The following is a 26,615-nucleotide window of genomic DNA, read 5'->3' as shown; positions in this document are numbered from 1 at the left end:
CAATCAGGTGTTGGGGATACAGGGGAAGCATAATATCTCACCCAAACTAGCAAATCCTACATCCAACTGTATCCATCCTTCAACACATAACCAAGAAACCTTCGGAAACCATCTACCTCAACCTTCGAAAAGCATCCGTTATACAAGTTATGGCGATACTCCCGAACTCCCGCCCCAGTACTGGGTGGCGTCGAGGTTATCTCACCAACGAACTGCATAAAAGAGATTTTCGATGTCGGCGTACTAAACTCAGGTATTCCAGAACTGCAACGATAAAATTATGATGACAACACCTCAGAGCTCAACTCCCCGGGACACTTCCACTAAACCCCTGATAGGAGGCACCAAGACAATGTTCTCATCATAAAACCATCGGAACGATTCCAAGATACCCGCGTGATCCTAAAACACTTTTTTAGTGAAATTTGAGAAGAGAAGAGTCAAAACTCTACGTCAGGATGCCTTACCAGAGCGATGAGGAGACTGGGAAGTAAAAAGAATTCCTAATCTCTCCGATATATAATTCCTAAATGACTCAAAACATTTTTCTAGACATAACTCGGCCGCTAAAAACGATCAAGCAATGGGGCTTCTAAGGTCGGGGAAGGCTCTGATTACCAACTTATAACACCCTCGATGCGACTATAGCTCCCACGTGTCGAGGCACGACTTAGAGACATAATTGAATTGAAGGCATATGTCGCAAGTTAGGCAATCTTCACAACATCCCATGTAATATAAATAATAAAGGGGAGATAACATAGTTGGCTTACACTCACCACGTCAATCAAGTACATAAATAACATTACATCATCCAGACACTCATGGCCCGACTACGGCGCCAAAATAAAAGATAACCAACAAGCGACACAGTCCCAATCACCCCCAACTGGGCACCACTACTGATCATCGGGAAAGGAAACGTAGTAACGTTGAGAGTCTTCGTCGAGCTCCCACTTGAGCTCATACGCGTCTCCTGGAGCGGAATCATCAGGCCCTGCATCTGGTGTAATAGTAATCTGTGAGCCACAGGGACTCAGCAATCTCGCACCCTTGCGATCAAGACTATTTAAGCTTATAGGTAAGGCAAGGTAAATATGAGTGGAGCTGCAGCAAGCGACTAGCAAAATATGGTGGCTAACTTATTCGCAAAAGAGAGCGAGAAGAGGAGGCAAAGCGCGAGCGAGGAACTAGAGAGCAACCTGCGCAAACATTACTCCAACACCGTGTCCACTTCCCGGGTCCCGCCGAGAAGAGGCCATCACGGTAACACACTTAGTTGATTCATTTTAATTAAGTTAAAGTTCAAGTTATCTACAACCGGACATTAACAAATTCCCATCTGCCCATAACCGCGGGCACGGCTTTCGAAAGTTCAATCCCTGCAGGGGAGTCCCAACTTAGCCCATGACAAGCTCTCACGGTCAACGAAGGAATAGACCTCCTCCCAAGACGTTCCGATCAGACTCGGTATCTCGGTAATTCAAGACACTTCGACAGGTTAAAACAAGACCAGCAACGCCGCCCGAATGTGCCGACAAATCCCGATAGGAGCTGCACATATCTCTTTCTTAGGGCACACTCAGATCGTCCTAGGTACGGGTAGGCCAGCCCAGAGTCGCCCCTGGTGGCCACCGGTAGCTGACAGGTGGACCAACACTCAGAGGAGCACTGGCCCGGGGGGGTTAAAATAATGATGACCCTTGAGTCTGCAGAACCCAAGGGAAAAAAAAGGCTAGGTGGCGAATGGTAAAACCAATGTTGGGCATTGCTGGAAAAGCTTTAATCAAGGCGAACTATCAAGGGGTTCCCATTATAACCCAACCGCGTAAGGAACGCAAAATCCGGGAACATAACACCGATATGACGGAAACTAGGGCGGCAAGAGTGGAACAAAACACTAGGCGAGAGGCCGAGCCTTCCACCCTTTACCAAGTATATAGATGCATTAAGATAACATAGCAATATAATGATATCCCAACAAGTAAATAAAAGATGTTCCAACAAGGAACGGCCTTCAATCTTCACCTGCAACTAGCAACGCTATAAGAGGGGCTGAGCAAAGCGGTAACATAGCCAATCAACGGTTTGCTAGGACAAGGTGGGTTAGAGGTTTGACATGGCAATTTGGGAGGCTTGAAAGAAAGTGGTAGGCATCGTAGCACTGGCATAGCAAAAGAGCGAGCAAAACTAGCATAGCAAAGATAGTAGTGATTTCGAGGGTATGATCATCTTGCCTGCACAGTTGTCAGAGTTGACTGGATCCTCGAAAGCAAACTCAACGGGCTCCTCGTTAGCGAACTCGTCTCCCGGCTCTACCCAAACAAGACAAACAAGCAACAAGGATACAATCAACCACGTGCAAGGACCAAATAAGATGATGCAAAGATGATATGCTATGCGGGATGCGATGCGGGATGCAAAATGCAAGGTATGATAGGAAATGCCTGAAACTGGCCTCAACATGGAAAACCAAGTGTTCCACTGGAAATATGAGACGAAATCACTTGAAAACGATATAAAGAACGCCGGAATCGGAGTTGCGGTTTGGAAATGGCAAGCGATTCAAAAATGACACCGGTCTGCGATTTACAGCAAGTAGCCATCTAAATGCAATGAGATGAACATACTACAGCACCCACACATGACAACAAAATACATGGCAGGGATGCACACAAGATGCTTAACAAAAGTCTAGCACTGAGCTACGGCCAATTCATCCATTAACAGGGTCAAACAAGCATGGCAAAAATGCATATGGAAAACAGATCTCAAACTTAGTGAAATTAACACTTGTCTGGAATTTCAGATCAGGTAGCCCTCTTCGGAGCAACAAAACTATATGCTACAGGATCTTAACATGGCAAAGTAAAGCATGGCATGGAGCTACTCAAAGATCTTAACAAAAGTCCATTAGTGACCTTGAGCCAAAAGGGATCAGGAAATATAATTGCAAGCATGTGAACATAGCAAAAACATAATCAGTTTTCAGACTTAGTGAAAACTGGTACATGCTGAAATATAACTCAAGTAGGCATGTTTACGAGCTCGATGCACTCACTACAGAGCAAGTCATGGCAAGACAAGCATACACCCATCAAGAAGGCACAAAATGCAAGCTAGACATGGCAAAAACAATAGCATATCATGCACGGATCAACTACAACATCACCGGCAAAATTGCAAACAAGTTGACAATCTGCCCAGATTCACAAAGTAGCAAAAGTAGAGCTCGATTGACTCAAGCTAGGGTGCTCAATAATTGCAAACAAAGACATGGATGGATAGAGCACTACAATATTAACAAAACATCCTTACTGATCATCCTCAAAAGAGGCACGGATCACTAGGAAACAACATGAACAGTTGGCATCATGAGATAAACAGCTGCAGGACTTAGTGAAATTACTAAGTCCCTGAAAACAGAATTAGCAAGTGCACCACTTTGCAAGCTTGCACAAGTCACCACACACATCACAAAAATACATGGGTTGCACCTATGGAAAGATGACAAAACCCTTAACAAAACACATGTAGAGCATCAGGGCATATCATGCACACAATAATCATGGCAAAAATGACAAAAGCCTAAACGGAGCAGCAGATCTGACAATTATCTCAAGTAGACCTCTTCTAACAGCATTTAGGGCATCAATATGAGCTCAAATGAAAATGATGCAATGGAATGAAATGATGTACTCTCTGAGATGAACATTTTGATATGCTATATGCATGAATCAGAATTACGGATGCAAAGTTACGGAGCTACGAACATGAGCACTTGAACTAAAAATATCAGGGACTTAGACGAAAATCAACCTCCCAGATCTAGGGTTTGACCCGAGGCACGCGAACCGAGGACGGCGGCACGCACTGCTCCGGCGAGTCGGCGGCGGCCGGGGCCAGCGAGGAAACGGCGAGGGCGAGGCGGTGAGGAGGGGCGGCGGCCACCGGAGCTAGGCCGGCCGGGCGCCGGAGTGGGCCGGGCGGCAGCGGAGGTCGGCGCCGGCGGGAATCCGGCGGGCGGCGGCCGGCGGGCGAGGAGAGGGGCGGCGCAGGCGAATGAGGCGGCGGGGCCGGGCGCGTTGCGGCGACGGCGGCTCGGGCCGCGGGGGCCGGCCACGGGCCGAGCGGGCCCGCGCGGTGGGCGGCGGCGGGAGGCCACGTGGCGGCTCCTGGGTGGTTGGGCGCGGCGGCGCAGGCGTGTCCGACGGGTACGGACACGTCCGATGGCGGAGGGGCGATTTTTTAGGGTTTCAGAGGTAGGAGGAGATCCGAAAATCGGGGGGGTGTTTAAATAGGCATAGGGGGAGCTAGGAGAGTCCAAATGAGGTGCGGTTTTCGGCCACGCGATCATGATCGAACGCTCTAAATGATGGAGCAGAGTTAGGTGGGTTTTGGGCCAAATTGGAGGGGTGTTGGGCTGCAACACACACGAGGCCTTTTCAGTCCCTCGGTTAACCGTTGGAGTATCAAACGAAGTCCAAATGGTACGAAACTTGACAGGTGGTCTACCGGTAGTAAACCAAGACCGCTTGGCAAGTCTTGGTCCAATCCGGAAATGTTTAATCCCCACGCACGAAAGAAAGCTAGAAATGACCACCGGAGGAGAACGAAGCGCCGGAATACAAAACGGACAACGGGGAAAATGCTCGAATGCCTGAGACGAACACGTATGCAAATGCAATGCACATGATGACATGATATGAGATGCATGACAACGATAACAACACACGGAGACAAAGACCCGAACCCGAGGAAATAAATATAACTTAACGCCAGAAACGGCAAGAGTTGGAGTACAAATTGGAAAGTTACATCCGGGGTGTTACAGAAGGTGCGGCCGGCCAGGAGGAGGGTGCGCCAGGAGGAGTCCTACTCCCACCGGGAGTAGGATTCCCCCCTTTTCCTAGTTGGAATAGGATTCGGGAGGGGGAAAGACGAGAGAGAGAAGGAAGGGGGGGCGCCGCCCCCCTCTCCTTGTCCTATTCGGACTAGGGGGGAGGGGCGCGCGGCCCAGCCCTGGCCACCTCTCCTCTCTTCCACTAAAGCCCACTAAGGCCCATATACCTCCCGGGGGGTTCCGGTAACCTCCCGGTACTCCGGTAAAATCCCGATTTCACCTGGAACACTTCCGATATCCAAATATAGGCTTCCAATATATCAATCTTTATGTCTCGACCATTTTGAGACTCCTCGTCATGTCCGTGATCACATCCGGGACTCCGAACAAACTTCGTTACATCAAAATGCATAAACTCATAATATAACTGTCATCAAAACCTTAAGCGTGCGGACCCTACGGGTTCGAGAACGATGTAGACATGACCGAGACACGTCTCCGGTCAATAACCAATAGCGGAACCTGGATGCTCATATTGGCTCCCACATATTCTACGAAGATCTTTATCGGTCAGACCACATAACAACATACGTTGTTCCCTTTGTCATCGGTATGTTACTTGCCCGAGATTCGATCGTCGGTATCTCAATACCTAGTTCAATCTCGTTACCGGCAAGTCTCTTTACTCGTTTCGTAATACATCATCTTGCAACTAACTCATTAGTTGTAATGCTTGCAAGGCTTATGTGATGTGCATTACCGAGAGGGCCCAGAGATACCTCTTCGACAATCAGAGTGACAAATCCTAATCTTGAAATACGCCAACCCAACATGTACCTTTGGAGACACCTGTAGAGCTCCTTTATAATCACCCAGTTACATTGTGACGTTTGGTAGCACACAAAGTGTTCCTCCGGCAAACGAGGGTTGCATAATCTCATAGTCATAGGAACATGTATAAGTCATGAAGAAAGCAATAGCAACATATTAAACGATCGGGTGCTAAGCTAATGGAATGGGTCATGTCAATCACATCATTCTCCTAATGATGTGATCCCATTAATCAAATGACAACATATGTCTATGGTTAGGAAACATAACCATCTTCGATTAACGAGCTAGTCAAGTAGAGGCATACTAGTGACGTTTGGTTTGTCTATGTATTCACACAAGTATTATGTTTCCGGATAATACAATTCTAGCATGAATAATAAACATTTATCATGATATAAGGAAATAAAATAATAACATTATTATTGCCTCTAGGGCATATTTCCTTCACATAGTGCTTGGCGAAGCCCTGCTGGAGAACCACGAGCTCCATTGCCACCATGCCGTCATGCTGCTGGAGTTCTCCCTCAACTTCTCCTCTCCCCTTGCTGGATCAAGAAGGAGGAGACATCCCCGGGATGTGCGTGTGTTGAACGCGTAGGCGCCGTCCGTTCGGCACTAGATCGGATCTTCCGCGATTTGAATCGCCGCGAGTACGACTTCATCAACCGCTTTCTTGTAACGCTTCCGCTTAGCGATCTTCAAGGGTATGAAGATGCACTCCCTCTCTCTCGTTGCTAGTATCTCCTAGATTGATCTTGGTGACACGTAGGAAAATTTTGAATTATTGCTACGTTCCCCAACACTCCAGGCTCCGGCGTGTTTGACCAGCGCCCTGGGGCGCCGCATTAGTAGGCCATGTTTGTTGCTCCGGCCATGCTGTTGTTGGTTCCTGGTGCATACGGCTATGGCGGTTACACACCACCTCCTCCTGGCTACGGCCCACTGCTGGTCTACACCACTTTCTCGCCTGGCGCACAGCAGCCGCAACAACCCCCTGGACATGGCCTCGCTCCTGGCCGTGCTCCACAACGCCATCGCCGGGCTGTCTTCCTCACGCAGTACCTCCGACTGGTACATGGATTCAGGTGTTGCTTCCCACATGACTAATTCCCCCGGTAATCTTCACGTCCTCCTTCCCTCCACCTCCTCCTTTCACATCATCGTCGACAGTGGTGAGCACCTCGCAATCACACACACTGGTTCTGGTTCTCTCATTTCTGGCACCTCTCCCATCCAACTATGTAACATTCTTGTTTCGCCTTCCTTGATCAAAAGTCTTCTTTCTGTTCGTCAAATTTGTCATGACAATCCTATTTCGGTTGAGTTTGACTTGTTTGGTTTCTCTGTGAAGGATCTGTGAGCCAAGGCGGTGATCCTCCGCTGTAATTCCACCAGGGATCTGCACTCCATGGCGCCTGCACAGTTGCTCATCTCGCACTTGTTCGGCGGCGTCATCACGTCTGATCTCCTCCACTAGTGACTTGGGCATCCTTGTTCTTTCCATTTTTCTTGTATTTTCTTTTTCTTTCCTTTTTACTTACTTTTTATTTTTTTTGAATTTCCAAAATAAAATATTTTTTTGGCAAATTAAAAAAATCTCGGGTTTTCAAAAAATATGCCCAAATTTGAAGAAAATATTTGCAAAATTGGGAAAAATTCGAAAACTTAAAGAAGGACCTGTTTTTTAAAAAAATTACGAAAAATTCAACTAGTGTTTGAAGTTTTCAAAAAATGTTCGGAATTCCAAAATTTCTATGTCATTTTCGTAAAATATTCGTCCTCCACCAGTGAATTGGGCATCGTTGTTCTTTCCATTTTTCTTGTTTTTTTCTTTTTCTTTCCTTTTACTTACTTTTTGTTTTTTTGAATTTCCATAATAAAATAAAAATATTGGAAAATTAAAAAAATCTCGGGTTTTAAAAAAATATCCCCAAATTTGAAGAAAATATTTGCAAAATTGGGAAAAATTCAAAAACTTAAAGAAGGACCTGTTTTGAAAAAAATACGGAAAATTCAGCTAGTGTTTGAAGTTTTCAAAAATTGTTCGGAATTCCAAAATTTCTATGTGATTTTCGTAAAATATTCGTCCTCCAGCAGTGACTTGGGCATCCCAGTTCTTTCCATTTTTCTTCTTTTTTTCTTTCCTTTTTACTTACTTTTTGATTTTTTATTTTCCATAATAAAATAAAAATGTTGAAAAACTAAAAAAATCTCCCCAAATTTGAAGAACGTATTTTCAAAATTGGGTAAAATTCGAAAACTTAAATAAGGACCTGTTTCAAAATACAGAAAAATTCAAATAGTGTTTGAAGTTTTAAAAAATGTGTGGAATTTCAAAATTTCTACATGATTTTCGTGAAATATTCGTGTTTTAGGTAACATTCAAAATTTAAAAAATGTTCATGTTTCGATACAGTAACTCGGGACGGTTCGCTACAGGATTCGGTTCGATCCGCTAGAGTACTCAGTCCAGTTTGATATAGTGCCCAGTTTCCCGCTTCGCTGCATATGCCCGCTAGTTTCGCTGTATGCGCCAGTGGTCCGGCCCAGTAGGGCGGCCGCCTCTTCGTTGCCCCGCCAATCTGCCGCATAAGGCCCATTTACCATCTCCTTCTCACGTTCTGCCTGGCAGACAAGAACCAACCCGTCTTGCCGCCGTCTTCTACTATTTTCAGTCTGGCGTGGACTCCTGCGACCGGCGGACTGGTCACTGGGGCTTGCCGGCGAGTGGGGTGGCGAGCGCCCGGAAAGAGCTGGGAGGCCAGAGGCTGGTCATGGCTCCTGGGCTCGTCTCGTCGCGGCCGGGCAGGCGACGCCGGCGCCGCGTGCAGAGATCCGGTGAGCTGAAGTCCAACTCTCTTGATTCTGTCTTTTTAGTGTAGATTCGTTCGTCTTAATTAGTTGGGGAAAGTTCTAATTAGGCCATAGAATCTTGTACTAAATTAAAATTGTTGTTTCGAAAAGGAGGCATTGATGGTTAAGGGGATCCCGTCAAAACTGGTCAAGGGGGAAACCATTGATGCATCTTACAAAAGAAAGAGAGGTGAGTCTGAAGCCAACAAACCAACATTAATCCAAGCAGAACCAAGCATCCTGTGTTGTTGCTCGAATTTGAGATTATTAAGACAATGCTACATATACGATGGAAGATAATTTTCTAGCCAATAGCTTGATAGTCAGCATAAAGAGTAAAATCATGGAGAAGTACACCTATGAAGATGTTCTTATGCAATTTAGGAGCACAGGGATAGGAGCTGATCTATATTGATTAATTTAATACTCCATGGTTAAGTACTCCCTCCGTTCCAAAATAACTGTCTTTGATTTAGTACAAGTTTATGCTAAAGTTGTATTAAATAAAAGACACTTATTTTGGGACGGAGGGAGTAGTATTTTGGTACACTTTCTTTTGTTATGGAGTAGCTGATGCATACAGTTAAAGTTATGAGTGTACTCCCTCTGTTTCTTTTTACTCCGCATATAAGATTTGGTCAAAGTCAAACTACACAAAGTTTGACCAAATTTATATAAAAAATATGAACATCTATAATATTAAAACTATATAGTATGAAAATACATTTTGTGGTGCATCTGATAATATTGATTTCATATTGTCAATGTTTATATTTTTTAATATAAAGTTAGTGAAACTTTACAAAGCTTGACTTTGACCAAACCTAATATGCAGACTAAAAAGAAACGGAGGGAGTATTTTGTAAACTAACATGAAGAAGATCAACATTATTATCTATGTTTCTGACTATTCTGCAAAATCTAGCTTGTTCTAGTCCTACAATTTCGTAGTTGTTGTTGAATACAATACACTAAAAATGTATGCAATACCACTGTATATAATGGTTGAGTGTAAGATAACCAGTTTCGATCTTTCTCTGATCATAATTGATTCCCGTGAACCAACAGCTAGAAGATCTTGCCCAATAATTTGTAAGTCCATGGAACAGGCCAGTTGTGTATGATACAGACAGTGCCGGTCGGCTATGGTAAAGTAAAATACACGAGAAACTAATGCTGTTTTAATATTACTATAACAGAAGTAGAACAAGCCGTCCGTCCAATCAATATTACTGCACTGTGGACCAAGACACATAATTCTGGTTGGCCATGATTATCCGTTTTATGGCACCCAATTCTTTCACCACAGCGCCCATCTTTATGCGCTGTCTTGCAGAGCCCCTGCAGCAAGCTAGACCAAGTCTTGAAACTGGAGCAGCGAACAATTCTAAAGTCACTTGAGGCTCTTGATCGCATCTTATATTGACGTCCATTATATCCAACAGATTACCAGGACATGCCATCTCAACGTACTTTGGTAGATTCGTAGTATCACCGAAAAATGGGTCAGTTGGCCTTCTCCCAGTAAGCATCTCCAACAATAGCACACCATAGCTGTACACGTCGCCTTCCACAGATATTCCTGTCCCCGTGCCATACTCTGGTAAAGAAAGGAAAAGAAAGGGTTTGTGTTAGCTTTCTTATAAACTACTCCCTCTGTTCCGAAATAGTTGTCGTCGGGGATTATCAGTTCATTTTTTGTCACGTTACGATATTTCTCCCGTTTCCCCTTTTGCCCTCGCACTCGCTCTCTCCCCGACCACACGCTCTCTCCCGGCCAACACTCTCTCCCCGACCACTCGCTCCTCCCCGCCCAGATCCCTTGCGCCGCCGGCCAGTCGCCGCCCTCTCCCTCTCGTCGGTGTCTTCCTCACCGCAGCCTTGCTCCTCACCACCCCTAAAACTAGCAACCCGTCTCCCCCTCGTCGGTCAAAGGTGAAATTTTTACCAGCCGGGGTGCTCGATCTGTGGGCGGCGGTGCTCGATCCGTGTTGGAGCAGCGGGAGGAGGAGGGCAGTGCTGGATTGGAGCAGTGGTGCTGGACCGGAGCAGCGGGAATAGGGGGGTGGTGCCGGCCGCTCTTACTTTGTGTAGTCCTCTTCGCTCTCGTCATGTCGTTGCCGCCGCCGAGGAAGATGGAGAGCCTGTCGGAGGGAGGAGCGCCATGGCCAGTTCTGACCTCCTCCGTCCAGATCCAGCTCCAGGTCAGTTCACTACTCTCCCTCTCTCCATGAATTTTTTTGGGGCAGAGCCGATTCGGCCAGCCTCCAGCTGCGAATTTCTACTGAATCGCCTGCCGTTTGTGGGTAATTCCAGCAATCATCCCCTCTTGCTGCTTGCTCTCTCAATTTCAAGACTGAAGAAGAGAACATGGGGAGCAGCAGCTGCCCTCTGCTCTGCTCTTATGCGAATGCTCTACTGCAGGACCGTGGCAGCGATGCTCGCCGAAGCGGACGACAACCACTCCCGTGCAAACAAAAGTACAGACTGGTCCTGGTGGGCGATGAGGGCGCTCTGGCCTCTGTAGTTACATGAGACAACAGTTCTTTGTGCAAATGTTGACTGAATTTGCCTCTGACTCGTCTCTGCACTTGACTGAATTCGCCTCTTTGTGCAATGTTGCTGCTGCAGGTGAGCATTCAGGAAAAGAACACTTGGCTAAACTTCAGGAAAAAGATGCACCGAATCTTAGTAAGCGGATACTCATAGCCGAATTCTTTTGGATGCACATATAGTTTGTATCGCAACTTAAATAATGACAGTAAATAAACTCTCAATTGCACTGTCCAGTAATTGAAAATAAATTACACCTTTTCAGTTAATTTAAATTAACTTAAACCTTTTGTACTCCCATGATCAGTGTTACTGTACAGTAATTAACACCGAATTTGTAAGTGCAAGTAGTGCTTGTTTTCAGGAGTAGGATGCTGATCAATAGTGCTTGTTTGGAGTAATTGTTTGCTCTGTAGTGCATTTTTGCTGCAACCTAATCTGTGGAGTATCAAGCTAATTGGAAGAAAGCCAATTGCTTGCTCTGTAGGAACTTTTATGTGCTGGAGTATAGGATTTGCTGTTTAGCAAGGCTTTGAGTAATTCTACTCACTTCTCTTCTCTTCAGTAAATTAAATTTAGGAGTAGGAGTAGTTCTTAGAACTACTATGCACCTTAAAACTACTCCTGTTAATTAACTGAAACTACTCTGCACCTTAGAACTACTCCTGTTAATTAACTGAAACTACTCTGCACCTTAGAACTACTCCTGTTAATTAACTGAAAAAACTTTTTTAAGTTAATTAACTTAATTTCTTTCTGTTAAGAGTAGGAGTAGTTCTTGGAGTAGGAAGAGGAGCAGTGCGAAGAATTCTCTTCTCTTCTCTTACTCTTCTCTTCTCTACTCTCGCTCTCTTCTCTTCGCTTCTCTTCTCTTCTCTTTCTCTTCTCTTTTCAGTAGTCTGCTCCAAAATTCTGCAATGAGGCCCGTGTTTCCACTGCTATTTATTTTCTGAATCACATTTTCAGTTTTGCAAATTCTGCAATTTTGCACATGAAGCTTCAGATTTTAGCACATGAAGCTTCTGCTACTGTTAATCTTGTCATGAATCTTATGTTGACTTGGTACATTAGCTTAAAATGAATCTTTTCCTTTAAGTAAAACTAAATGAAACTTTTTTTGTTAATTTAACAGTTGCAGACTTGCAGTAGTATAGCACTTGCAGTAGTGTAGGACATCAGTAGTTTAGTGTAGGACAGCAATAGTTTGGTGTAAGTTTCAGTTCATTAACTGAATTTTTTCAGTTACTTAACTGAAACTTTTTCAGTTACAACAGGACTTCTCTTCTCTCTTCTTCTCTCTTCTCTTTCTCTTCTTGCATCTGTAGTTTAGTGTACTTCCCTTGTGCCCTCCATACTCCTCTCCTCTCCCACTCATTTCCTCTCCTACTACTTTGCTTGTTCTCTTCTTCTCTAAATTATCTTCTCATCTCTAAATTCACTCATCTTGTCTCCTACTACTCTCTTCTCTTCTCTTTCATTTAAATGGAGTACTCCACACAAGCAAATGAATTACACATACAAGTCTCACAAAATGGAGAAAAAATATATGGAGTAAAAATGATCACAAAATGGAGTTACACATACAAGCCTCACAAAATGGAGTATTACACATATGGAGTAATTTCACATGGGATGCACTCCGCACAAGTCTTATCTCAAGGAACTACACATACTCCACATCTGAACAAGCCTCATGTCAAGCATCGGAACAAGCCTCATCTCAAGCATCTGAACAAGCTCATCTCAAGCATCTGAACAAGCCTCATGTCAAGAATCGGAACAAGCCTCATTTCAAGCATCTGAACAAGCCTCATGTCAAGCATTGGAACAAGCCTCATCTCAAGCATCTGAACAAGCCTCATGTCAAGCATCGGAACAAGCCTCATCTCAAGCATCCGAACAAGCCTCATCTCAAGCATCCGAACAAGCCTCATCACTGAACCCTCCCCATTACCTCTAAGTTGTATAGGGCATTCGTGTAAACCTCTTTCGGGCATGTTAGTCTTGGAGGTAGCTGCCCAAGACCCTCAAGCCTTTCCTTGTTAACATGTGGTATTTTATACCCATTTCCCCCCGCATGATTCATGATCTCAATCATGCACATTTTTAGAGTTAGGAAAATTCTGTTGAGCTTGTAAACATCATAGCCTTCAAATTCCTCCAAAACACCTGCAATAAGGTCTTGTAGTGTTTTAGGACTCAGACAATCTGTCAGCGATTGCAGCGAGTTGAAAAACCCAAGGTCAAGCACATTCAAATCAGGACTGTTGGTAGGCTGTTGTACTAATCTAATGTCAAGTCCAGTTTTTGCGACAGCTGCTAGAAATTCCTGGTCATCTGGCAAGATATGGGGCTTAGCATTATCCTGCTGAATGTAGATGGTCTGTCCAGCATCACTTTCCGGCCAAACTGCTTGTATCGCTGGCAAGACTTTCTCTATCAGGAACTCCCTCATCACTTTTCTGTCGACCTTTATTGACTTTGTCTCTATTGTACCTTTGGGCCTGTTGTCGCTTCTCCTCTGAGCAGGAACTTCTTTCACAAATGGCCAGATACCGATTTTCCCAGAGAAGGTCACGTTTCCTTCGCTGTCCCACCTTGGCCTAGCAACGGCCGTTAAAAACATCACCTTGCCAATACAGTTGCCGTGTATAGGCCTCGTAGGCTCTTCCTCCCCATCCAGCAGATAATATGTTCTATTCTTCTTTGTCATGTTAAACCACTTCTCGTCAATATGGACAACGTTATGCATAGTCTTGAACTTAGGCCTCGCAGTTGCTGTTGTTGCCTCATCAAGCATCGACAAACAAAAATTCATCCTATCCATCTTATTCTTTTCCTTTAAAGCCGGCTTCACACAGTTTGTATGCCTCCTAATCAAATTTAGCATGAACTTTCTATGAAGTGTAGTAGGGCTACATCCCAGTTGCCAGGCTAGTGATCTAATAGTAGACCTCCTGTTTAATGGGATTGTTAGGATTTTTTCTAGGTTAATGTCCTTAGGCTTTCTTCCAGAATTTCCTTTTCTCTGATCGGCAACATCTACCTCTTGACCTTGTTGAATTTGCAATATTGCTTTCCTCCAAATTCTTTGTATATTCCAAACACCCACTCCAAAAAAATTTGCAATATCTTGCGTATCAGTTTTCTTAAAAGTGCCTCCTCTACTCATACACAGTGTATGCAATGCTACATAAGCAGCAAATTTTTGCTGGTCATTGAGGGTTTTATTTTTTCTACCAACTTGCCCAGCACCTGCACCAAGACATACAACAAAGAAATGATTAAATGAAATGATCAAGTGATGAAGTGATGGAATGATCAAGTGGTGAAATGATCAAGTGTAACTGTACCTGGATTTTGAACAATTTCATCTCCTTCCATTCCCTCTCCGGCATCTCCTTCCATATCATCTCCTACATGTCCTTCCATTTCATTTTCTGCATTTTCATCCATTTCATCCACATCTTCTGCAGGTGGAGTGAAGTTGAGGTCTGGGAGATCCATTTTCTCCTGAAGATATGAATATGTAAGATGAAGTAGAAGTAGAAGTAGAAGTACAAGAAGAAGAAGAAGAAGAAGAAGAAGAAGTACATATAAATTCAGTCTGTGTACTGTCAATTGTTGTATGTTTACTGTCAAAGCAAGAATTAGTCAATTGCTGTCTGTTTACTGTCAAAGCAAGAATGACAATATTGTTATGGTCAATTGTTGTCCGTTTACTGTCAAAGCAAGAATTAGTTCCCTAGGTTAATGAAACATTACCAGCCATAATTAGTTTTCTGTATCTTAATTATCTCTGAACATTTTTGCCTGAAAACTGAATGTACAATGTTTCTGTAGATAATTTGGTCGAAAAGGGACGACATGCTGAGGTGTACAACATTCAGTTTCTCTTTCGACATGCTGAGCTCTATAAGTGCTCACATTCTTTGTATGGATCTTATTGAATGAGTACTTGTTAACATTGGTACCATTTTCTTCAGATTTTCGTTGGTGGTCTTCTGATTGATTTGGAAGGAAGAATTGTTGGTATGAATTTCATAGACGAGAATAGAACTCCCTTTTTGCCCGTCCAGATTGTTGGGAGATGCCTGAAACACTTCAGAAATTTGGGTATGTTTTTCTTTTCCTTTGCTCCTGAAGCTATTCTGTACTTAGGCCTGAAGCTATAAAATTTTGTTTCCTTGGCAAAAAATTCAGTTTACAAAAATACTGTAAATGACATCAGTAGAGATTAGTTGAAGAGATTACTGCTTTAAATGACATCAGTAGAGATTAGTTGGTGTAGTACTACTTGAAGTGACATTACTTAGTGTAGTACTGGTTGGAGTAGCCTGCTTGCAGTACTTCTTTTCATGGAGCTGCTTGCAGTAGTTTATGATTTGCAGTCAGATTAGCTTGGACCAGTAGCATTGCTTGCTCTGCTATTCTCTTCTCTTCTTTTATTTTAATTAAAATTAACTCAACCTTTTCCTTTAATAAAATTAGCCGGAACTTTCCCAGTTAATTAAAATAACTGAAACTGTTCCTTTAATGCTTGCATAAACTTTTTTATACTCTAATGAAGGTTTTGTGTACTCTACTGCTTGCATCAGTACTTTTAAAAATAAATGAATCTTTTCTCTCTTCTCTTCTCTTTGTCAAGAATGTACTTACTCAAGAATTACCACCACTTAGACCAAAGGACCAGTTGGTATTAATTTCAGAGATAGATGTAATTTCAGTTAAATTCAGTTATGCACACAAAATTCAGTTAATAGCTTAATGTTTTGGACTGATGATGTTGTTGGAATTTGTACTACTGAAAATTAAAAAAATGTACTCCTTTAATTAACATTGATTCATTGAGATGGTGGTATGATCAAATTAAGAAAATTCAGTACCTTTTCTGTTACTGTAGAGTACTTAAAAATTAGGAGTAGCTAGGAGCAAAATTAAAATTAGGATTAGGATGGTGGTATGATTGCTGCTATTCCTAACATCATCGGCTGGCTTGCCATCTCCTTCGCAAAAGTATGACAGTAGTGCATTTTCCAAAGGCTTAGTTTCACCACTTGCTGTTGCTGCTTCTGAACCTGTCGCGCTTGTCGGCGTTTGTTTTACAGGACACTTCTTTCCTGTATATGGGACGATTGCTTGAAGGATTTGGTGTTGGTGTCATATCCTACACGGTTAGTATAAGAAATCTTTGTGCCTGCTTTTTTTTTGCATTAAGTATGTCTATCTAGTTAAGTTATTAAGCAACCAAGAACATCCTAGCCGAAGTTGCATGACCCAATACTAACACCAGAAGTGATCTCACAGATGCAGAGCCACACTTAGTGCCAGAACTAACATTGTTTTCTTGAGTTCTTAATCATGATCTGGAGTACTAGCATGGAGTAATTTGTTGCAAGAGTACAATTACAAGCATGAGTACACTGAATTTCTCGTAGCAGATGGAGCACATAAAAATGGAGTAGCTCACCTACTGTTGATCTGCTAATTTGCCAATTTTCTGCTCCTTACTGATCCTTGCTGCTCCTTGCTGATCCTTGCTCCTACTGTTGATCTGCTAGTTTTGACAGGTGAACAGATGGACAGTGGCTGCTCCTTGCTGATCAATTCAAAATTGCTCTGGCTATCAATTCAAGCTTGCTGTGACTGGTGAGAAGACGTCCTGGTCAATCACCACATCTGATCAATTTCAGTCTGTGGCGAGAAGAAGTGGTACAACTCCGGCGATCAATTTCTTTGGCGATTAACAATTTTGATCAATTCAAACAGCAACACAGGCAGCGCTAGTGCTGCTGTTGGTCAGTGCGGGGAGGAGCACGGGCGGAGGTCAATTGGCCGGATCCGGAGCTCCAGTGCCTAAATCGAGGAGCTGGAAGGCTGAGGCAGGAGGAGGAGCACAGGCTGCGCTGCTGCTGCTGTTGGTCAGTGCGGGGAGGAGCACGGACGGAGGTCAATTGGCCGGATCCGGAGCTCCAGTGCCTGAATCGAGGAGCTGGAAGGCTCAGGCAGGAGGAGGAGGAGCACGGGCGGCGCTGCTGCTGGTCGGTGCGGGGAGGAGCATGGGCGGCGCGAAGGCCAGGAGTCGCGGGCGGCTGGAGGCTGTGGCGGACGGCGAGGGAGCTGCGTACGAGTTTGGGCTCTTGATTGGAGCGGAGGAAGGCGGCCGACGAGGGAGCTGCGGACGGACGCCGGAGCTGCAGCAGTGGGATGGAGCCTGGCGGAGGGGAGGAGCGATGGAGTAAGACGAAGATCCCCGGCGACAAGAATTTCAAATTGAGGGTAGTTTGGTACTTTATCCTGTTTTCACCTGGTCGGAAAAGTTCCCCAACGACAACTATTTCAGAACAGAGGGAGTATATGGTATAAATATAATTCATTCCACTCAAATTCCTTAGTCGTTTACATATACTCCCTCCGTCCCATAATGTAAGACGCTTTTTGACACTACACTAGTGTGGAAAAACTTTTACATTATGGGACAGAGGGAGTAGTAGTTAATTGTATTCTCGGCACAACAAATTATGGTAAATGGATACACATTTTTTTTAGATTCTCATTTGATATGGTGACCACAAGAGGATCGCATAGAAGCTACACAAGAAATCAGTTTTTTTTCTTATTATTATGGAACCATACGATTTGGAGGCTTAAAGCTTATTATAATTACTAAAAAGAATTGGAGGCTTAAAGCTTCTTATAATCCTTTGGCTGATTTTTTAAGACAATGTTACCGACTGTCAAGTCAACAATAACAATGTACGGTGCAGCCAAGCGGCTGCTGGGAGAGGAACAAATGTGAGGTAATCAATCTACTAATTGTGTTGATGCGTACCTGAACTGGTGAACAAATGTAACCTACTACTCTATTTTGTAATTCATGTTTGGTATATGATGCAGGTTACCATATCTTTTGTCTATATGTTAATAAAGCCTTGCATAAATATCTATCAAGCAATTACTGAAAATGTGGAGTAAGAAGGAAACAGCATACCTGGTGCAAGGTACCCAATTGTGCCTTTGATTCCAACCGAGGAACTTCGATCGGCGAGTGATTGCCTGCTTTCATCTGCCCTAATTATCTTTGATAGTCCAAAGTCACCAAGATGTGCAACCATGTTATCATCAAGAAGAATATTACTTGGTTTAACATCACAGTGATGTCACAGCCCTAGCTTTACCCTGGCCTTGGACTAGTTTGGTTGCTGCATCATGTTTAAATTCAATTGAAATTTAAATTGAGGAATTTTCCAAGCCTCAGAAAACCTCTAAAAATAACCAACATTTAAATCTCATCAAATGAGTCCAAGAAAATGTTCCTGTTATTCTGTGAAAATATTGGCATGAGGTGAAATTCAAACCAATATTTTGGGAGTCATAGAAATAATTTATTTGGGCCTTTGATTTAAATCAATAATATATTTGGGTTGGAATTATTTCTGTTATATAAGAAATAATGTCCAAATAATCTCAAACTGAAATGTTTCATGTTGGGTTTATTCCATACAGTGAGCATGAGCAGTTTGGTGATTTTTGGAAGTGCCTAAGTATTTTTAATAAAGCCACAAAGTTGCAGAATAATAGAAAACAAGAAATATAAAAAAAAAGAGGTACCTTATCGTGCAGCCCACCACTGTAGTGGCCGACTAGCCAAAGCCAGCCCGGCCCACCAGGGGCAGCACTGTCTTCTTCCTCCTGCCAGGAAGAGAAGCAGCTGCGTGCCCAATGGCCGGCGAGCCGCGCTGGCTCCTCCCTCGTAACTCCAGGGTCGCCGCCACGCACACCCCCCGACCCCCTCGTCCTCTCCCCTCTCTCCCTGGACCTCTTTCCCCTCCTCTGGCTCCCTCTCCCTCTCTTCCCGAGCGCACCAGAGGGCGCCGCCGTGCTCTACCACGGCCACCCCACGCCTCGCCGACGCGCCAAGAAGCCCCGCCTCGTTCCCCTCTTCTCCTCACCAAGGCGGAGGGCGCCGGAAGCCTTGTGATGCCGCCAACGTCATCCTCTTCCTCGCCGGTCGCCGGAGATCCTCCTTGCCGCCCCGGCTGCTCCGGACCGTCTCCGAGCTCGCTGACCTCCTCGTCCGACTCGCCGTGAGCCTCCGACCCTGCCCATCCCTCTCTTCTTCCCCGTAGGTTTCCGTAGCCACCGGACCGCCTACGCCCGAACCCGCCGCCGCCTGCGCTCGCCGCCGACGCGACTCCGGCGACCAAATGGTCCGCCCGACGCGTCCAACACACTCACCGCATCGTGTAGATCACGTAGGAGCTGGCCCCGTTCTTCCAGAGCCACAGCAACGACGAGTTCGGCCTCGCCCGAACTCCGGCAGCCGCAAGGCTCGTCGCCGGCGTCGATTCCGGCCGTCCCAGGCCTGACAACCACCACCACTCGACGCACCGTCGCGCCAGCTTTCCAGAGAGCCCAACCAAGCTTCGAACGAAGCACCACAGCTCGACTCCGAGCACCTCCGCCGCGCCTGGCCATCGCCGGCGGCCTAACTCCGGCGAAGCCGACGTGGCGATGTCATTAGCCTCTAATGACGCCTTAACTAACACCCTAGTGCCACTGCCGTGTGGGCCCCGGCGCCAAAAATTAATTAGTTTAATTTCTGTTTAGATTAGTGCTAATCGGTGTGGACCCCACGTGTCAGCTTTGACTTGGTCAAGTCAACGTTGACCGGTCCCACCTGTCATAGACCCAAACCAGCCTGAGACACTGACCAGTGAGTCCCAACGTCAGGTTTGACCTGGGCTGACGCTGTTGACTTCATGACATCATTCTGATGTCAGGCTGACGCAGTAATGCTTTCTGGATTTTAAATAAATCAGAAATGATTTATTTAATTCAAAAAAATGTCCAAAACTTTCAAAAATCATAGAAATTCAACCGTAACTCCAAATGAAATAATCTATATATGAAAAATTATCAGAAAATCCAATCTATCCATTTATACTACTTTCATGCATGTTCAACCAACTTATACCCACTGTATAAGTGAAAACATGATAATGGCATTTTAAATGCTAAATATGGAGTTTGCATATGAACCCTTGGTCCATATGGACTTCATCTAAATTGTTGCTAGATGCATTAGTGCAAAACACATTCATATTGCCATGTCATAGCATGCATCATATTGTTGCATATCGTCATGTGTTGATTGAGTTCTTTCTCAGTTGCCGGTGTTTGTCCCCTCTCGATAGACGTTGTACCGATGCTGTGATCGTTGACACTGATGAAGACCCAATGATATCTTCAGAAGTGCCAGCAAGCAAAACCCCTTTGTTCATTCCGATACAATCCCACTCTCTCGCTCCTGCTCTCTTTTACTGCATTAGGACAACAACGATTCAACAGTTACTTGCTGCGGTAGTTGAGCCCCTTATCCTCTGCATGATCTGTCATTGCCACAGTAAATAGATGAAACCCACTAGTAGGAGTAGGAGTTGTTTGAGCCCTGATGTGCCTACTCATTCATGCTTGTTTGTCATGCCTGCTATTGCATAGAGTTGTGTCAGGTCTGATTCATCGGGGATGAATCGGAGGTGTGTAAACATGTCCTACTGTTGAGAGCTAAGTGTGTGAACACGATTTGGTAAAGGTAGCAGTGAGAGGCCATGTAGGAGTACATGGTGGGTTGTCTCATTGAAGCCGTCCTTAGGATCCGAGTTCTGTGTTTGTGATCCATGAAACAGTTACTACCACGCATTGGGCCCGAAACCAATGGACCCTCTCGGCTTCTTGATCACCCTTGTCCTCTGTCCAGGAGTTGCAACTAGTTTCTGGTGTTTATAGGATATGTGTTGGCGGCCGTGTGTAGCGCTGACCCTAGGGGTGGGCTATGATGCGGTAGATACACCGTGGCCGGGCATGCCGGGCGCCCGTTTGGTGTCTCGGAACCCTGTACACATCGTCCGGGGCCGTATGTGGAAAACCACGGCCGGACTCCCTGCGGATGGAACCTGGATAGGCGATAAACCTGGACTAGAGACTTGAGTGTTTAGGTAGGCCGTGGCCGACACCCTCGTTGGGCTTCCGCTTGAAGGTTGTCGAGTACATGTCGTGTAAACGACGGTAAGTGGGTGAGAGCGTGTGTGAAGAAGTACACCCCTGCAGGGTTATCATCATCTATTCGAATAGCCGTGTCCGCGGTAATGGACTTCTGGGTTGCCTATAACAGTTCATAGACAAGTGAAAGTGGATACTCTAAAACTCGCAAGATAAGTGTGAGTGCTATGGATGGCCTTCCCGTAGGGAGATGGGAGCGGATCCATAGTGGTGTATTGAATGGTGAATATGTGGACTCGTGTGCGCCACCTCAAAAGAGTTGCTTGCAGTCGTAGTTCAGGTTAGCCACTGAGTCAAAGCTGGCTTGCTGCAGTTAAACTCCACCACCCCCTTTATTGATACTGATGCATGTGTAGATAGTTCTAATGTAAGTCTTGCTGGGTACATTTGTACTCACGTTTGCTTAATTTATGTTTTGCAGAGAGACTTCAGTCTCGCTAGTAGTTTCGCGTGGACTTCGACGTTTAGCTTGATACCTCAGCTACGATCTTGTGCCCTCGGCAGGATCTGGTAGATAGTCAGGCTTCTCAGCCTTTTCCATTTGTAGATGTCTGTACTCAGACATGTTAAGCTTTCGCATGTGCTTTGATTTGTATGCTATGATTGTTGGGTCATGAGACCCATGTTTGTAATATCTTGCTCCTCGGAGCCTAATGAATAAATACTTGAGTTGTAGAGTTATGTTGTGATGCCATGTTGTATTTACACATATCGAGCATATTGTGTGTATGATTGAAATGCTTGGTATGTGTGGGATCCGACAATCTAGTGGTTTATCCTTGGCAGCCTTTCTTATGGGGAAATGTAGTCTAGTGCTTCCATGAGTCATAGTAGTCCGCTACAGCCCGATTCACCGGAGTCCTGCTAGCCCAGCACTACTGCTCAGGACACTTGACTGGCCGGCATGTGTTTCACTTCGTTCCTTTGTCTGTCCCTTCGGGGAAATGTCACGCGGTGACATCCGGAGTCCTGCCTAGCCTGCTACAGCCCGGGTTCCCGGAGTCCTGTTACCCAGTGCTACAGCCCGGATTCACACGCTACTGACCGACACGCTCGATGTGATTCATGTATGCCTGTCCCCATAGGTTAGTGCCGCTTTAGGTTCACGATTAGCCATGTCGGCCCGGATTCTCTGTCATATGGATGCTAGCGACACTATCATATACGTGAGCCAAAAGGCGCAAACGGTCCCGGGCCATGGTAAGGCGACACCCATGGGAATACCATGCGTGAGGCCGCAAAGTGATATGAGGTGTTACCGGCTAGATCGATGTGACTTGGAATCGGGGTCCTGACAAGTGAACAATTGAAGGATCAATATGGTGATGGAGATATTCCAGTGCCTCCGCCACATCAAGAGCAATGTTTAGCCTCTGCATCAGGTTTGGTGTCAGGAACTCGCCTTCTGTGCTCGGGTGTAACCATTTGTCCAAGCTTCCATTTGGAATGAACTCTAGCACAAGTGCCATGAATTGGCTGCCACTGTGGTCCAAGCTATCACACACTGTGATAACCTTGATTAGTTTGCGATGTCGAATCCTTTTGAGAGCGTTGCACTCAGAGATGAAGCTCCTTGTGGCTCCTTGTCGTCGGACATCAAGTACCTTCACTGCCGCAGTAATTAAATGTGCACCAGAACCAAAAGTCCCGTTATATACACTGCCAAAGCTTCCATGGCCAACCAATTTTCTGCAGAGAATGAATCTGTAGCCGAATGCAACTCAGCGTATGAGATCCTCTGAAACATCTCAGGGCTGTTTTCCTGACCTTGGCGGGCATCACCTCTTGACTTCCTAATGTAACAGCGTATAGCAATGCTGACACAGAGAAGGATGAATGCTCCCGCCACAGTAAACACCAAGATGTGAATCAGTTTGTGACGTGCAGGTTTATCAGGCGCTGGGTATGGGCATGTAGGGAAATGAAAGAATACAGGGCCACCACATAGCATGCCATTACTCGTGAGAGATACAGCGCTTGCATTTGAAAAGATCTCCTTATCTGGCACCGGACCTGATAGATGATTGAATGAAAGGTTTAGCTTCTTCAGAAGCTGGAAGCCCTCAAGAAATTCAGGGACAGGTCCTGATAAGTTATTATTAGAGAGATCCAGCTCTTCTAGCCCTCTTAATGCCATGAGTTCTTTTGGAATGTTTCCATGCAAGAGATTCCCTTGTAAGTATAGAAATTGCAATTCTACACAACTACCAACAGTATTTGGGATTGCACCTGATAACTTGTTTGATGAGAAATCCATTTCTACAAGATTGATTAGCTGCCCAACATGTGGAGAAATAGGTCCATCTAATAAATTGTTTGAGAGATTGAGAAATACAGCCAGGGAGGAAATGCTCATCATTTCTTCTGGGATTTGCCCACTCAAGAGGTTCAAGGAAAGGTCCAGGGAGATTAACTCAGTAAGGTTGCCAAAAGTAGCTGGAATGCTACCCTCCAAATTGTTGGCTGAAAGGGTTAGCAGACTTAGTTGTGATATGTTGCCTATTGACGATGGAATCTCCCCATGGCATCTATTCTGAGATAGAGATAGTGCTTTGAGGTTGGATAGCTTTCCTATATCTGAAGGGATGGTTCCTGTGAAAAGGTTTTCCTCAAACGCAAGCATCGTGAGTTGGTAATATCTTCCTATGCCTGTAGGTATATGCCCAGCAATTTGGTTTCCTCCTGCTTTAAGAGTTTCAAGTTTTTGCGACAGATTACTGATGCTATTTGGCAAAATCCCTGAAAGGTTATTCAGTTGAAGACCTACAGAAAATAGGCGGCTGCAGTTAGCCAAGGAGGTCAGAAAATCCCAATCCCTTGACTCTGTAGCCTGCAGCTCATTGTCCCCTACTGCAAATGCAATCAAACATCCATTTTGGCCAATATTTGATGGGATCTGTCCCCGAAATCTATTCCCATGGAGAACGATAAGTTCAAGACCAGATATGTTTGACAAGGAGGCAGGAATCTGGCCTTCAAATTTGTTGTAGAATACACTGAAAACTGTCAGGTTAGGAAGCATAGAGCCAATATCTTGTGGTAGAGAGCCTGACAGTTGGTTTGACCCAAAATTGAGGTACTCAAGTGACGACATATTAAATAACACTGGAGGGGTCAAACCTTGCAGGTTATTGACTGCTAGAGTCAGATATTGAAGGTTGATAAGCTTAGACAAAGTTGGTGGAACATGGCCGCTCATCATATTCTCAGCCATGCTCAAACGTTTCAGCGCTGTCAAATTGCCAAGCCATGGTGGTATTTGCCCATGCACAGAGTTACTTGTTATACTTAACACGGTGACTGTAGCAAGATCTGCAAACGAAAGAGGAATGGTACCCGAGATATTGTTGATGCTAATACCCATAGCAAGCAGCTTTGACAGGTTTCCCATGGCGGGAGGGATGGCACCGGACAGGGAGTTCATGCTCAGGTTGAGCCTGCGGAGAGCAAAGCAGTTACCAAGGCTAGGAGGGATCTGACCTTCAAGCTTGTTGTTGGACAAATCGAGTACGCGGAGGCGGGAGAGGTTCCCAAGAAATGGTGAAACCGTCCCGGAGAGGCTAAGACCTTGTAAGCGCAGTGCCATGACACTGCCCAGGTGAGTCCTGCTGCATTTCACGCCGGTCCAGCTGCAGAAGCCATGAGTACTGCCGTTGGAGCTGCTGTTGATTGTCCATGAGGAGAGTGCGCCCAAGGGATCCTTCGTGATGAGGGATTTGAATGATAGGAGAGTGGGGAGGTCGTCGACGGTGCTGATGGAGCTGGAAGTGGAAGCGGATGGGTTCAAAAGAAGGGCAGTGGTCATGGTGAGAAGGGCAAGAAACTGGAGGAGCCATCGTCTGATCTCCATGGCCAGGCAAAGAAAATCAATACCAGCTGCTGGTTGGGGGCGCCATACAAGTAGGAACTGCAATTGTGTACCATGCACCTATGATGTACTCCCTCCGTTCCCAAATATTTGTCTTTCTAGAAATTTCAACAAATGACTACGTACGAAGTAAAATGAGTAAATCTACACTCTAAAATATGACTACATATATCCGTATGTTGTAACCATTTGAAATGTCTAGAAAGACAAGTATTTGAGAACGGAGGGAGTACTAGTCAATGAAAATCAGGAGACTATGAGAGTCGCCCACAGCAGGGAAATACTATCGCAAAAGCGAAATAAATTAGAAGACTATGAGACTCATCGACGGCAGGGAAATACTATCGCAAAATTTTACATCTCAATTTCTTATGCACTTCAAAAATATTTAAACTTTGTAACTCTATACTTGCTAAAATACAAATTATATATATAAACATTTCAAAATAAAACTGACTAAAATCGCCTAATAATATCTGCAGCGAAGCGCAGGCTTTACACTAGTCTATCATATAGTTCCAGTCTCAAACAAAAGCAATGGAACACTATCTTGTGCCGATTTTGTCAAAACAAAGAACACAAGAAAATTTTCATTATTATTTTGACCTTCCATAGATTGCCCCCAGCATATATCTGTAAACTGATAAAAAGGGTCATCATTTTCAGCATCGAATACAGTTGTCAATTTTTCTACTCTGTGGTGACTGTTAGGATTAATTAATGATTATTAATTAAGGGATAATCCCTGCTTTTACTGATCCCTGTCGAATAGGCACCTCCCTGAACAGACGCCTTCCTAGTGGTGTCTCTTCCCTTTGTATAAATAGCAGATCTCATCTTAGTAATAAAGGACACACAGTTTCATTACTTCTCTCGTTCTACTCTAACAGTGACATCTTCACTCTTTTGAACCAGACATCACGGTGGAACAATAGCTGCAGAGCCAAAGGAGTAAACATACCACTACCCTTTGTATCCGGCCAACCCGAAACTCATCCACCAAGTAGAAAGCGCCGGCCAGAGCAAGTCTTGCCATGCTTCACGCATTGTACTTTTCGCACACGGGAGTTTCCACTGGAATTTAGCATGATTTCAGACAGTCAAGCATGCAGACCATGAATTTTATGATGATTTCGACAGTCTAGCATGCAGACCACGGCCGACAGGCTAGTGCCCTACCGGCAATGGAAGTTTCTTATTGGCTTCACACTGAAGTTGAATAGGGCAGTGGTCGGACAGCGTTGCAGCACCTCACCGAAGTGACCGGAGTAGTATTAACATATCTTCCCGTCTTATCAGTTAAGTATTTTGGTTTGGAAGAGAGAATCCAGATGGTCACAGTGGTCTTTCTAACTTCGATACCCAGCGTTGGCCAGTTCCTCCTGAAATACCACTCAAAACAAGGGAAACTCCAAAGGAAAAGTACAGCTAAAGCTGATTGATTAACCCTTTGCATAGTTCCTATATCAGATTTAGGAAACCCTCAAAATTCATTGCAAAGTGTACAAAGTACAAACAAGATTATCATTTTTTTAAAAGGAGGATCATCCTCGGCCTCTGCATCAGAATGATGCATGCAGCCAGAACAAGATTATCATAGAT

The 26,615-nt window shown here is 44.7% G+C and overlaps 2 protein-coding genes and 1 pseudogene across 47 annotated transcripts; 1 reads left to right on the top strand and 2 right to left on the bottom strand.

The window, feature by feature from the left end:
- Nucleotides 1-8,313: 8,313 nt before the first annotated feature.
- On the top strand, nt 8,314-17,631 carry LOC125523702 (uncharacterized). 46 transcript variants are annotated; one of them, XR_015607769.1, is made up of 10 exons: nt 8,316-8,515; nt 8,642-8,720; nt 9,730-10,734; nt 10,847-11,053; nt 11,162-11,221; nt 14,560-14,673; nt 14,927-14,958; nt 15,070-15,199; nt 16,192-16,257; nt 16,654-17,631. XR_015607769.1 is itself a non-coding variant. In XM_048688806.2 (7 exons), the coding sequence occupies exons 1-6, from the start codon at nt 10,695-10,697 to the stop codon at nt 16,224-16,226; spliced, it is 369 nt and encodes a 122-aa protein (XP_048544763.1). In that variant the 5' UTR covers nt 9,730-10,694; the 3' UTR covers nt 16,227-16,257; nt 16,654-17,631. The 46 variants fall into 46 exon arrangements, 11 of the variants coding, with proteins under 11 accessions (XP_087383358.1, XP_048544763.1, XP_087383361.1 ...); XR_015607771.1 differs by having other exon boundaries at nt 14,560-14,709; XR_015607747.1 differs by lacking the exon at nt 14,560-14,673.
- On the bottom strand, nt 13,017-14,539 carry LOC147992022 (uncharacterized). Its single transcript, XM_087543016.1, has 2 exons — nt 14,437-14,539; nt 13,017-14,338 (listed from the first exon to the last, which is right to left on the bottom strand). The coding sequence occupies exons 1-2, from the start codon at nt 14,537-14,539 to the stop codon at nt 13,017-13,019; spliced, it is 1,425 nt and encodes a 474-aa protein (XP_087399142.1).
- A 463-nt stretch (nt 17,632-18,094) lies between the features above and the next one.
- LOC125533008 (uncharacterized) lies at nt 18,095-24,995 on the bottom strand (annotated as a pseudogene).
- Nucleotides 24,996-26,615: the final 1,620 nt, after the last annotated feature.

This window comes from Triticum urartu, chromosome 1A, assembly GCF_056163025.1.
Source record: "Triticum urartu cultivar PI428250 chromosome 1A, HENAU_Tu73, whole genome shotgun sequence".
Classification (NCBI taxonomy): Eukaryota; Viridiplantae; Streptophyta; class Magnoliopsida; order Poales; family Poaceae; genus Triticum; species Triticum urartu.
This window is presented reverse-complemented; position numbering and strand designations above follow the sequence as displayed.

What these genes read in the sequence shown, in the direction of transcription:
- LOC125523702 (XM_087527232.1), top strand. Translation starts at nt 10,642, where the DNA reads ATGTCGTTGCCGCCGCCGAGGAAGATGGAGAGCCTGTCGGAGGGAGGA. An exon ending in CCGTCCAGATCCAGCTCCAG is followed by an intron (nt 10,735 to 10,846) that starts GTCAGTTCACTA and finishes GGGTAATTCCAG; the next exon opens with CAATCATCCCCTCTTGCTGC. An exon ending in AAAAGATGCACCGAATCTTA is followed by an intron (nt 11,222 to 15,069) that starts GTAAGCGGATAC and finishes CATTTTCTTCAG; the next exon opens with ATTTTCGTTGGTGGTCTTCT.
- LOC147992022 (XM_087543016.1), bottom strand. Translation starts at nt 14,539, where the DNA reads ATGGATGAAAATGCAGAAAATGAAATGGAAGGACATGTAGGAGATGAT. An exon ending in TGAAATTGTTCAAAATCCAG is followed by an intron (nt 14,339 to 14,436) that starts GTACAGTTACAC and finishes GTCTTGGTGCAG; the next exon opens with GTGCTGGGCAAGTTGGTAGA.